Source organism: Nesoenas mayeri, assembly GCF_963082525.1.
Source record: "Nesoenas mayeri genome assembly, chromosome: 1".
NCBI lineage: Eukaryota > Metazoa > Chordata > Aves > Columbiformes > Columbidae > Nesoenas > Nesoenas mayeri.
The window spans coordinates 8,926,987-8,941,185 of NC_137541.1; the positions used below are offsets into that span (position 1 = coordinate 8,926,987).

Sequence of the window (14,199 nt, forward strand, 5' to 3'; positions counted from 1 at the left end):
GCCATTTAGGACAAAATAAGACAGGAAGCAAAACAGAAAATTGGATTGCCTTACCATGTGATTGAGTACCTTGCCAAAAAAGAAAGCAGTTGCTTGGATTCCAAACTGGGAATGAAATTCAACTCAGGAAGAGATATACATACTGCAAATAACATGATTTTTTTTGCATTCTCCTGGGCATTGCTCAGACATACCATATGATTTATAGGTACCTTTCATTTCCTATCACTCCTTCAACATGTATTCATGAGAAATTATTTTCTGAGAGGCCTGAAACCTCCTGCAAATGTTGTGTATTGTCCTTTAGTAGCATAACTATGAGTCTCTCTTAGAATCAAACTTGTGAATAGTACTCAGAATGAGCCTCAGGTGAGTTTTGAACTTTAGAAAACAGTTTTGATTTTAATACTTTGAAGGGCTGGATGGTCTGTGCTGGCCTCTAGTACAAGAGGCACGGTGTTGCACCTGCAAGTTGAACCCGTTCTGATGCCTAAGTCATGACCATCAGGGCTGAGGTAAAACCTGGTGCTATTAAATTTAAATGTGTTAACTACTGTTGTATGAGTTGTAGGTTCTGACCCATGAGTTTATAGGCCATGGCAGACTCAAACTCTATAAAGAGAAGGAAAGTGATGCCTACAGAGCAAACTGGACCTGTCCATCTCTGTGGAAGCTTGTCCTTTCAAGAGAGGCCATTGGCAGTTTCAGAACCCACCCTTGGGCTGCTAATATGTCACCTTTCCCTGGGCCACAAGCCAACAAAGCCTGAACTTTGTAGGTAAAGCAAGAATCTCTACTTCTGGAAACTAGGGATCGGCTTTGTCAGTTGGGAGGCTTGTTAGAAATCCTCGGCCACCTTTAGTCCTGGACTCATGTGAGGAACAAGCATGGATGCCCAGTGGGGCTGAGCGTGGGTTATGTGTTTGTGCAGCTCAGCATCTAAATACTTTCTGCTGTCACTTCAAACAGAAAGGAGGGCACAAATGATGCCTTGAAGACTGGAGGCTAGGTGGACTTTTTCATAAAATCAGCCACATTATAAGCATGTGACCTTCATAATACCTGCTGTAATAATTTCCTGAAATTCCCATTGAGGTTGTACTCAAAGGAATCTGAAACTTAGGCAAAAAATATTTGAGTAAAATTATGCAAGACTTGTATAGAGCCAGGAGAAAAGGAGGAATGAATCTTATCTTGACTTCTGGTCAGACTCATATTTCCATTATAGAAGAATTATGTGAATTGTGGAATGCATCAAAACCAGAAAAAACACATGGGCAGAAACGGTCTTTTTACTATAAGGAACACAGATTTTTGATTTTATACGACTGAGGTAGATCTATCAATAAAAGAGGGCCCACTTTTAAGTAAATTTAAACCGAATTTTCTGCGCTCTAAATATTTTATTATACTATAGATGTCGACAAAACTTTTATGAAGATTAGATTTTTTTTTTTTTCTTTGGGGGAAATTCAGCCAAATTATTTTATATCTCCAGTCAAAGAACACAGGCTTTACTCTTTTGATGGGAGATACTTCAGGCATCTTAACTGAAGTGGTGTATATTTTTTGTTGTTCTTGAAAAGGCACTTCGCTTTCCCAAAAGATTTTTATGGGGGTATTGTTGAATGTATATTAAATACACATTCCTTTTTGTATATTTTGTACCATTGCACACTTATTATTGTACATTGTATTTGTTGTCATGATGTCATTTATATATGGTTGTCGAAGATTATATGATCACTGAGTAAACGGTTACGGCTTCGGGATTTCACTTCTTGGATCTTTTATGAAGAGAGTTTTTATGTTGTTGATTTTTATTCAGCTAGTGTGCCGTAGCATCAAAGATATATATCTGATGGGCATTCATAAAATAAAGTGCAAATATATTTGAAATTTTGGACTTGAGATGTTTGGTGGAACTGCAGCCTTTCGTGAACACTGCAGGTCAGCAGTGGCGGCTCGAGCTTTTCACTGCCATCAAATTGCTTCTGTCTACATCTCCTTTATTTATTTTTATCTTTCTCTTTCCATATGTTTTCCAAGCTATAGTTGGAGTTCATTCTCCAGAACATTATTTCTTCTTTCATCACTGAACCCATATTTCTGTAATGTCAAAATGCCTTAATTTTTATGAACTGTATTTAATTTTACTTAATACCACAGAGGATTTGTTTAGTTCCCTTCTCTTTCCCTTTTGTTTTCCAAGTAAAGCAGAGAGTGAGGTTTTTTTTGTCAGCTCTAACAGACTTTGCTGTATGACCCTTCTCCTCTCTCTTTCAAAATGGTTTGTCATGATATTGTTCAAAATTGTTCCAGTCAATCTAATAATATATCTGATGCAGTGCTAACTTAGTGGGATATAAACCAATACTGTAAACTTTATTTACCTCAAATTCAACAATTAAGCAAGTTAAAACTGGCATATTTTAGCTGGCTTCTGCTATTCTTTTCTTTCTGTTGAAGATATAGTAGAGAGGGGAAATTTCCATTTTCCAATAATAGACAAATTCTGGAAGCCTTTAATACTTCATTAAGAAATCAGCTTTCTGTGACCTCTTCTAATATTCTGCCAAAATATACTTACAGCAACCTCCCCCTTTTCTCCCACATGGAATCACATCAGAAACTGTTGTTTGATGCCGTAAAACAATGTGAATCAGTCTGTTATGTGTTCACTTGATTAAACAGAATGCATTTTATTGCTGCATTTGCATGCTTTTTTTTGAAATCTGCAGTCAAGACACTGAATCTCTTTGAGAATTAAGCACATTTTAGTGGTGTCTCTGTATAAATTATTGGCAAATTAGCAGAATGTTATTTTCTCAGCTTTGACAGTGCTTGCTAGGGGGGAAATGAGCAAAGAATGTATCCTATCTTGGCTCTGATTATGTTGGTTAATGCTTGAAACATATAACATGATTGATGAAGACTCTAGGTTTTGGGAAAATTAAGTGTCTTACAGCCACAATGGAAAGTTACTGAGTAGCTTCAAGGAGCTGTCATCTTTATTCAAAGAAATAATTTGACTATTTGCTCTTGAAAAGGAGGTTCTGGGACTCTGTTAGTAAAAGGAAAAGTTTTCAAGTTTTTGTTTGTCTGTCCTGCCAGACCCAGTAGTGCCCATAAAATCAAGATACTTAATCGTTAGCAGTTAGGATAGCAGCAGATGTTGCCATTTAGGCGCCAGTGGTTATTGACTCATGTCCAGCAGTGGCATCACAAATGCTTCAATGTAAAAGTAGCTAAAAATGTTGCTGACACACGAATGCGGATAATATTTCTTCCTATGCAAAGAATGCTGCTGTTCGGGCCATATGATAGAATCATAGGGTCACAGAATCATAGAATAGTTTGGGTTGGAAGGAACATTTAAAGGTCATCTAGTCTAAACCCCTTGCAAGAAACAGGAATACTTCAACTATCAGGTTGCTCAGAACCCCGTTGTACCTGACCATCAGTATTTCCAGGGATGGGGCATCTACCACCTCTCTGAGCAACTTGTTCTAGTTTTTCACCACCCTCAGAGTAAAAAATATTGAAAGACCACAATAAGGTATCCTTGGAGCCCTTTCTTCTCCAGACTGAACAACCCCAATTCTCTCAACCTTTCTTTATAAGAGAGGTCTTCCATCCAACAGGTCCATGTGTGTCCTGTGCTGAGGAACCAGAGCTGGACCAGCACTGCAGGTGGGGTCTCACCAGAGCGGAGCAGAGGGGCAGAATCACCTCCCTGACCTGCTGCCCACGCTCCTTGTGATGTAGCCCAGGATGTGTTGTCTTTCTGGGCTGCAAGTGCACGTTGCTGGATCATGTCCAGCTTTTTATCCACCAGTACCCACAAGTCCTCCTCCCTAGAGCTGCTCTCAATCCTTCAGTCTCCTAACCATCATGAAGTACGGAGGCCTTAAATAGCTATTCTAGGAATTGTAACAGGGAATGATAACCTCAAGCGAAATCTTAGGAAGTTCTGCTTAGCTTTGGCGGTGGTCTCAGTCTTTCACCTTGTATACTTCTTTTACTGAAACCCTTTGTTTCTATTTCCTGTTGCTTTTGAATGCTTGTGAACTGTGCTGCTTTGGCAAGCATGTAAGGAGATGGGAACAAAAACTGAAGGAGGTCAGTCTCATCCTAAAATATTACAGTGTGTGATGGAACTTACGGTGACATCCCCAGCCACTTGGTTGGAATATAGGGAATACATGCAGCAGGAACAAGAGAGACATGAGAAGTGAGTCGATGCATGTTTTGGTTATTCCTCTGCATGCATAGGTTTGGAACTCATCAGGAAGATCCCATTTGCTGTGAGGCTCGTGCTCCAACAGCACCTAAAAGCCAAAGTGAAGCTCTGTGGATGTGTATTTTCTTGAATAAAAGAAACACAAGAGTGATCTCTGAGAACTTTGGTGTTACATCCAGCCCATTCCAGTCCTTGCTCCCTTCCATATTTAAAATGGCAATGTGCTAGAAAGTCACTCTCTTTAAAGGTAACATGCTTTGTTTTCCAGATGGTTGTAGGCAGTGAAGTCGTTACTTGGCTTCCCGTTGCTGCCTCTGAAGAAGTGGTTGGTAAGTGGCACTGCTGGGGAGACAGAAGCCCCTTCCTGACCCTGCCATTTCCTTAGAGGCAGAAGAAGCAAGAAGATTGGCACTCTGGATCTGCCCCAGCCTTTGCATCCTACCCATCCTCTTCCTATTGCAAAACCAGCCCAGCCTGACCTTGGCATCTTTTCTTCTTGCAGTGACAAAACTCAGCTCTGCCCATGTTGCTGAGAAGTTTTGAGGTGGATCTGGATAAAGAGCTTCTGCCTTCACAGAATAATATCATAGAATCAAAGAATCATTTTGGTTGGAAGAGATGCTTAAGATCATAGAGTCCAACCATTAATCTAACTCTGGCACTAAACCATGTCCTTAAGAACCTCATCTACACATCTTTTAAATGTCTCCATGGATGGTGACTCAACCACTTCCCTGGGCAGCCTATTCCAGTGATTGACAACCCTTTCCATGAAGAAATTTTTCCTAATATCCAATCTAAACCTCCCCTGGTGCAACTTGAAGCTGTTTCCTCTCATCCTGTCTCTTGCTACTTGGGAGAAGAGACCAACACCCTCCATGCTACAACCTCCTTTCAGGTAGCTGTAGAAAGCGAAGAGGTCTCCCCTCAGCCTCCTGTTCTCCAGGCTGAACCCTCCAGGTCCCTCAACTGCTCCTTATCAGACTTGTGCTCCAAGTTCTCATAAAACTTGTTCATCTTGCAGACTGCAAACATTAATGAGTAGGCAATGGCATCATGGATATCAGACTGGATTTGGTGATGAGTTAAGGGTTTCTTTTGGTCTTCCTTACTCTAAGTGTACTAAGTGAGTGAAGGACTGTAGCAGACATCTCTTTAACTAGAGCTGAGAATTCTGGGTGGAACCAGCATATTTTGAACATTTGTAGCTGATTTTTGGCATTTGTTTTGTTCAGGTAGAACATGATATTTTTTTAAATAAGTTTTGATCCATTTTTAGTTTCAAAGGACAATTACTTCTGAAATTTCTTTATCTATGACTGAAACCAGTTGTGTTCAATAAATTCAGGAAAACCAATCATTTGAAGACAAAATGTTCTGTTTTACTGCAGTAGATTTTGGGTTTACTTTCAAACTACTCTCAAGACTTGAAAAAAAGAAACACCTCTCCTATCAAAAAAAAAAACCCAAACCCAAACAAACAACAGCAACAAAAAACACACAAAAAAAATCCAAACCCAAACTAAACCAAACCACCCACCCCCTCCCCGAAAAACAAAAAATAAAACCAATAACAAAGACAAAGACAAAAACCCCACAAACCTTATTTACTTCAGATTGACCTGTGATGATTTTTTGAGTCTTATTTTTCTGCTCAGCCAAGAAATAAAAAGTGAACAGTTTTTCACTCTCGATTTGTATCAGTTAGCTAAGGTACTCTGAAGTTATGGCTGATGAATGAGAAACGAAAAGCTTTTATTTATCCTCCAATAAGGCACCATGATGCTGGGTTAAGCCTGGCTCTCGTCCCCAGCATTTCTCTGGGTTGTCTATGTGCAGGGCTCAGAGCAGTGTGACAACTCTTCAGGCACACAACCAAGGTACCTGTTGTCCTTCCACCATGCAAGTAACCGTGACAGGACCCTCTATGCTTTGAGGTGAATTATTCAAATCTTTGTATATAATGGGAGCAATAAAGAGACCAGAAGAGATTTATACTCCAAAGCCAAGTTTTACACAAATGCGAAAAAAAAAGCAGAACTGTTTCAAACAGAGAAACTAAAATGATGGTGTGAAACAAAACCAACAAAAAAATCTCTTTCTCAATAGATTTTCCTGCCAGTATGGTGTGGAAAACCTCTGCCAGATTTTGAAATCCTTTGTTTTAAACTAGGTTACGTGAATAACCAGGCAACACCAGATAATTTGCACCCCTGGAGATTCAGTGGAAATTAATGAAAAGGCAAAACCAAGTGAAGTACAAGAATGCTGGGAACATTCAGTGAGGCTGGAACTCCAGAGCTCCACGTGGTTATACTTCTTTTTGTATGAAAAACCCACATTCAGGTGGCTTTCAAACCACCTAAGTATTTATAATACATGTTCAGACACGGGTCATTTCCTCAATATTCTATCAAAATGAATGAAAACTCCAGGACTGTAAGACCCTCACCTGTTACAAATTAACTTCCATAATGCCAATTTAGATTCTAGGACTGGAATTCATCTGACACAGTGCCTTTATTTTCAGTGCAAACTTTGTGATCTGAGCAAACTGTGCTAGCCTTTGTCGGGAAAGAATCACCTCAGCCTGAAGTAGCAGCCCAAGAAAAGTCAGGAGAATTGTACCTGCTTCTCTCCACTGAGTACAAAGAGAAAGGAGGTTGACAATCTCATATGTAGCTATTCATACTAATGAATGTTAGATAAGTTGGATTTGACCCTGATTGTTGCTTTCCATAAAAACTGAGATGAAATTCTCATTAGCTTAGGCATTTTTAAGAGCTCCATAAAGATAATGTAGGTGCAGGGATTTCAGCATTATGGTCAGATATTCTGACCTTTTGCCGCACTATGAACAGTCTCTTAATCTAAAAAAGAGCACACGATAGTCAAATGAATGTAGCTGTCCAACTTGAGATGCTTTAAGGGTCTTGATTTAGAAAGGAAGATGCCCAACCTATCAAAACTTGACCCCTGTGCCGTGCATCAAGGTGGGAACCAAGCCCCAAACATCAGGCACTCCAGAGGTTGTGGAGAGAAAGAAGCTGAATGCAGAGCTCTGCCCGTAATGCCGGTCGAGCAACACCTATTTTGGGGAAAGTCACAGGGACTTCTGTACTAGGCAGCTCCATGATGTAGGGGCTGAAATGGCTGCCAGTGTGAAGAGTTGCAGAAGTGCAGACATAAATAGCTCTTTGCTGGTGGACATAGAATCATAAAATCATAGAATCATCTTTGTTGGAATGGACCTTTAAGATCATTGAGTCCAACCATTAACATAACACTGCCAAATCCACCTCTAAACCATGTCCCTAAGAACCTCATCTACATGTCTTTTAAACTGCTCCAGGGATAGTGACTCCACCACTTCCCTGGGCAGCCTGTTCCAATGCCTGACAACCCTTTCCATGAAGAAGTTTTTCCTAATATCCAGTCTGAACCTCCCCTGGCATGTGGATGTCCAGAAAAAATAAGCATCTATCTATGACTAGAAAATTTAAGAACTTGCATCTTTAAATTTTGCTTTCAAAGTAACAGTTACTTCCTTTGCTAGTTCAACCCTTAGGACTCACACCTTTCCAGAAATGTGCAAAAACAAGTGCGGGAGAACTGGACTCCAGAGAACTTATACATCCAGTAGTATCTATCTGTAATGTCTGCCTTTCAAGCCTCAGTGGTGTTGCCTTTGAAGTCAATGTGAATTTTGCTGTTGACCTCAGCCGGAATGAGATCAACAGGAACAAGCCCTTACGTAAATATGCCCAGACACATTAATCAAAGGTGTGTTTGTTTCCTTAATGACTTATTGGACCCAGCAGAAGGAAGGATTTTAGATTGTTTCAATTGAGTGAGAAGGGCCTTAAGAGTGCAGTTATAAAAGCCAGACTTTAAAGATATTTTGTAGTTGTCTAAGTAGACGATATGTGTGTCTTGAATCGTTTGGTTTGAATGCAAAGGTCACCCCTGAGATGTGTGTGTCTCCTGGATTTCTCTTTTGTGACTGTTTTTGGTCTCCATGTTTCTGCAGTGCTCCAATTACCTTTCACAGCGCTGTTGATGCAGACAAACTGAACCAGCTTTGTTTTGGCTGGAGGTGTAAAACAGTCTTAGCTAATTTTCTGACAGATTTTCGTCCATCTCTTTGCCAACCTAATCTCAGATATCCATGTTTTCTGATATGCTACCAATCTACTGTGTGCATGACAGCATTAAGTCATGCCAAATGAGTGAAGCAGTGATCAAAATTTTTTTGCTAATATCTCATTGAGATCCAATTAGGCATTCTCACTTTTGGAAATTACCTGACATTTTAATAACAAAACCAGCAATTGAGATGCTTTAATAATGTGCATTTTTTAAAGGAGAGAGAATTTATACTTGACCCTGACAAAGCATCAGTTGTTAGTACATATCATGTGATATGGGTAACACATGCACACACCCATACACAGATATGTGTTTAAACACTCTACTACTGCAGATTTTTTATCCTTTTTAATGTATCTTTGCATCTAGGGAAATATAATGACCTTGAGGGAGGAAGAAACAAAAATTAAACCATGCTGAAAAACTTTTATCTTTTTATTATTGGTGCCTTTACATTAATACTGCTGTTTTGTGCTGAGAAAACCAATCTGTTACACGTAAGGTAACTGTAATATACAACATAGAAATGCAGTCTAAGTTAATTACAACAAGGAGCTACAAAAAAATTTCGTAGGAAAGAAGTCACCTAACATTGCAACTGTGCTTGCAACAAATCACTCCCTTACTGCAGGACTATGCACATTGTGAACCATGGTTATTTACATGTCCCTTACAACTGTTAACAACAGAAGGGCTAAAATCAGTCTAAAAAGTTCCAGAACATCACTATATACTGTACAATCCTCAAAAATAATTTATTACACTGTTTCTAAAAAAAGGTACTAGTTTTGTTCTGATTTCTTTTGCTTTCTGGTGTTTTCTGGAGTGCACAACATGTGCAAAATTTTACCTAACAGTCTAAAAACTCAAGAACTGAACTGCAAGTCACAATCACAGAGATGAAGTGGTGGAGTCCAGAACTTCCCTTCCATTGCAGACAGTCGGTACGTACATACTAGCAGATGCTGAAAAAGAAAGAGGGGAAAATCAGCTCACTTCAGGGCGGCAAAAAAATTACAACATGTAGGTTTAGATTTTATGTTGATCTGGACCATCTCAACCAATTTAAACCAACATGCCCAACTAAAAGTCACTGTAAGTGATTGTGTCGGTGGTGAAGCTGATGGAGGTTCTGCTTGCACCTCTACAAGGGAATTTAAATCTGAAGGTCAAGCATCCTCTAAAGGAACCTGATTTCTCTTTGGAGACCATTGAAGGAGCTTAAGGTGACTAAGCTTCTCCAACAAGTGTCTGAATAAAATACATTAAAGGGTTTTGGTGGTGTTTTATTTTCTTTATGATTCTGGGCCACTGGATCTCACGTTATAGCACTTTCCATGATAGTGGGAATTAACATAGCTAGAGTTTTGTGAAGATATTCCTGTAGAACAAAAAGCGAACCTTTGGATTTTTTGTGTTTTATTGGCAAGAAATGTTAAGGTCTGATGATCTGAGCTTTCACATAATTGGAATATATGTTCCTGAAATAAAAGATATGCATTTTTTAATCCAGGAGAGAATCCTCCTTTGTGTGTTAGGAATGTATGTTGATCTGCTTTTTAATTACAAAAAATTAAGAATCCTATATATGTGTTGGATGAATAAATTTGTTAATGACTGAATTTGAAAGCAGGATTATTTCTCACCTAACCCCAGAATATTTTCTGACCATAATATCCTTTCTTTCTTGGAGCTCTGGATCAAGATTCAATATGCATCCAGAGGTAAGGGCCAGATTCTGATGCCCTTGCCTACATTGCCTAATATTTTATTCAACAGATTTTCATTGCTTCAGTGACATGACAACTGAACCTGAGTATCAGAATCTGTTTCTAATTGTATTTGTATTTTGACTGTAGGATATATTACTATTCTGCTAAAGTAGTGTGGATTTTAATTTAAAAGCAAGCTGGTTTGTCTGTCTTTGTTAAAATTATCCATTGGGAATCAGGAATGTGTTTTCAGATATTCTGTGACATCTCTGCTTATGGCAGCATAAAGCTGTTTTTTGAAAGCTACATTAGGTTAATGATAACAGTGACCCAGAGAAATGTGATGCCTTCATCAAAGAAAACACCCGGCAAGCAATGACTTGGTAAACTCAATCATCCAGCGTAAAAAGCAATTTATGCAGCTGACAAGGGCATGCTCAGTCTTCCAAAACTGGTGCTGGCTACACTCTCAATTGCAGACTGGTTCTCCAAAGGCACTCAGCATCATTTTCAGAACATATAATTCTTTCTTCAAATCAGCTACTATTTCTAATTTGTTCATTGACTGAATAAATATTTCATGGAAAACAGAACTGCTTTAACAAGAGACATTGAAAGTCACATATTGGACTATTCTTCTCAGAGGGCAGGACATATTCCTGATAAACAGGAGAGCCAAGAACGAGCCCTCCTCTGAATGAGGTAGATGGATTTTGATGTCTCACAACCTGGGTATGTGTTTTAAGTCACGTATATGGAAGTAACCATTTGTATGTAAAAGGGCATAGGGCATCATGCTTATGATTTCGTGAAAATTAACCATCAGGTTTTGTATTCAGTTTTTAACTGGATATAATATGGCAGCACACTGTCCTGAAATTTTTATTATTGTTGTTATTTTTATTTCTACTTATTGTTGGCAAATAGAAAAATCAGTGCTGCTTAGGAGACCTGGTTCAAATTCCTGTTTCACTGCAAGTATGACTACAGGCAAAAGCATTTTGTTTCTGTAAGCATCAGTCACTTACCCAGACATTTTTTAGCTTCAGGGTTTTTTTGAAGTCCAACATAGTGAAGAGCATGAATAGTTGAAATACTACGGTAAATGGACAGAGAAATATGGTGGTAGGTGAGAAACAAATGGCCTAGTGTTTTCAGTTCTCAGGTTTCTTCCACAGCACATACCTCTCTTGTAGTGCTGGGAGGCAGATATTAACTGTGCAGGGTGGAGTAAAGTGTTCACACTGAGTATTCAGCTCTCTCAGACTGAAAAAAAGATCTTACTTTCCCTAGAACCTCTGCAATGTTAATTGCTGGCCCTGCGGGGTTCTGAGCTTCACATCATGTATTACAGCAGCAGCCAAGGTGTTTCCTGAAATACTGCTGGACCTGCTAGAGATGCTTCATCTCCACTTCACCTTGTGTTGGGGCCAAGGAAAAATGTGCGACATGACCAGAAGTCTTGATTTGGCTTCAATCCATGCTTTTGACATTCCCTTTCCTGGATGTCCCTCATTTTGCTTGGATAATACAAAGCAAAGAACCAGAGGTAAAATGCAAGAGCCCAGAACTGCCATCGGCACCTTGCAGCACATCTGCATAGTCAGGAACAGGCAGATTCCAACTTGCTGTCTCTGTGCCACTTCCTCTGCTCATGCTCACAGATGGAAAACTGTGAGTTAATAATGTATAAAAGCCATATATCAGGGCTACTTTGGAGCAAAGCTTGGGAAAATAAATTCTGAGAAAGAAAATTTACCAGCCTGGTTCCAAACTGTAACTTCAATTCTTCTTCTGACCTCTGTGAAGGACACCTGGAGGAGCACAAGTCTGAGTGCTTCTCTCCATGTGGACATAACTTGGATGAATGACACCTTCTTGGTGTAAAAGCTCAGCCTGAATCATGCAGGTGCTTAAATGAGTCCTGAGCATCTCTGGAAAGTCTTATGAGTGCTGACCTCCGTCCTCATGGGAATACCTCTGCCATGCCTGTAAAATGGGCCATAGGAAAACTGGGGAGCATTCCTATGGGGGAAAACACTTCAGGGGAAGTAGAGCTTATGTAGCACTCTGTCAAAAGAGAGTTTTAAATTCAAATAATACGGATATATGCATTTCAAAACGTGTCATGTATCTAGGTACACATATATCCTGCCTCTCTTTAGCTAAAATCTATATTGTTTTTTAGTTTAGACTTCAGCTGTCAAAATGATAAAAGCTTGGTGCCTCTAAAACAAGTTTCCTTGCTTAGCAGTCAAGTATTGTCCTCTACGTGCTTTCTGCAGAGCATGCAGCAAAGATGAGGAGCTATATCCAGATGGCTACCTGATGTTCTTAGTTTAGCTCTCACAACCACTACCACACCACAGCTCATCTGGTTGACCACTGACTTGGGCCCTTCCTCCACTGCTCAGTTTAGGGATGTAATTACAACACACATTTAGAGAAACAACGCTACCCAGGAGCTTCGTGTCACTTACCTTCTCTCATAGTGTTTGGCCAGATCTCATGGTTCAAGGAACTGTGTTAGAAACTATGGGTCACCTGCTGTTCATGACTCACTATGCTCATGGCATTAATGACTGATGGAGTGAAGAGGTGGTGGTAGCCCTGAGATGCAGTTCAGATAGGATGCGTGGAGGTAGGAAACACACTGCTCATCTAAGCTGCTTGGGCGCTCCTGCTCTCTAAAGCTCTGATAATGAACAACAACTGGCTTTTCAGATGTTGCTGTTACTAGAACGCCCTGGAGCTAATTTTGATCAGTCTCAGATGAAGCAGTTGCTGACTGATGAAAACACCATCGAGACCAAAATAAAAACAAGCTGACAGCCCCAGGACTGATGAGAGGAATATTTTAGACATGGATTAGAATCAATTTGTATGCCAACATATTTTTTTGAGGTTTATGAATAACTAAAAGGTTAAAAGAAAAATTATTTAAAGTCATTTACAGATAAATAAAGGTGAGTAAGGAAAAATTTTCCGTCTTAAAAATATTGATAATATGATAGAAAATGAATTCCCAGTGTTATTTTCCCCAAGTAATTGTCCTATATGGAAACTACAGGACTTTTTCCATTGTATGTGATGGACCTTTTCATCCTACTTTCAGGTGCATGTCTTGCCATGGTCCAAAAAAACCAACAAAGACAAGCAGCCTTTATTCAGCTAGGTGTAAGCCAGAAAAGTAAATGAGTGCAGCCACCTTTCTAAACAATGAAGTAGTAAGAGATCTTAAATCTGGATTTTTATGCTTTCCTTAATGTCTTAAAGCTCTTCACAAATCTGAAAAGTAGGCTTTTAGTGTAAAGATGTGCACTCAGAATGTCTTTCAGTTGTGTGCGTGCTTGTGCACAGACACGTATTATTCAGCTGCTATAATAAAAATATCAAATTCCAAAGTGCAATCCTGTACAAAAGTATCCAAGAATCAAAATGGTTTCTGACTAAACTTATTCTGTCCTATGATACAATTAAAAAGCTAGCAAAGACCACTTATACAAAATTCATAAGGGTTGAAAATAATCTCATGGAATTTACTGTTTCATCAAGAGACCAAATCTCTAGAGGTTATTTGGAATCCAGTGGTTTTGCAAATCCATCCTTGTTGGGAGCGCTCAGCACTTCAGGCACTTGGAGCCATCGAATTTCTATTGGTTTAAGTTTTCCAAAACAGCAAAGAGATTTTCGTCTCTGGTGTCAGGGCTGGATGCCATCCTGACTCTGATGAGACGGGGGACATGTAGAGCCACATGGCTGCTTCCTTGTGAAGGAACCCCGGGTATTCATGACACAGTATGGTTTGGGATGGGAGAGTCAGGGGTGGCTGGGATGCATTTTCCTCCTTATCCCTGCCAATGTCATACACGGCAGGGTCCCAAGTTCCTTTCAGGTTCTGTCTAAAGTGCCAAAGGCTTCTAGCCAATTTTTAAATTTAGGATTTACTCAAAAAGCTGAGGTGAGGTTAGTGTGACCTTGCTGGCAAGCCTTGCTCTGTGTCTTCCCTTTCCTCTGTTTTTTGTTCCTTGCCCCTTTCTATTTGTAGTGTGCTTTTTCAATTAACTTTCCCGGTTAGACATGCTGTCTGCAGAG

The 14,199-nt window shown here is 39.6% G+C and overlaps 1 protein-coding gene across 1 annotated transcript in view; it reads right to left on the minus strand.

Annotated features, from left to right (window-relative positions):
• Nucleotides 1-9,283: 9,283 nt before the first annotated feature.
• Nucleotides 9,284-14,199, minus strand: part of GRM3 (glutamate metabotropic receptor 3) — a gene marked incomplete at both ends in the record, with an annotated part of 44,184 nt that continues 39,268 nt past the window's right edge. Inside the window, one exon of the mRNA XM_080360729.1 lies at nucleotides 9,284-9,357. Coding sequence (XP_080216855.1) covers nucleotides 9,284-9,357 — 74 coding nt within the window. The remainder of the gene's footprint in view (nucleotides 9,358-14,199) is intronic.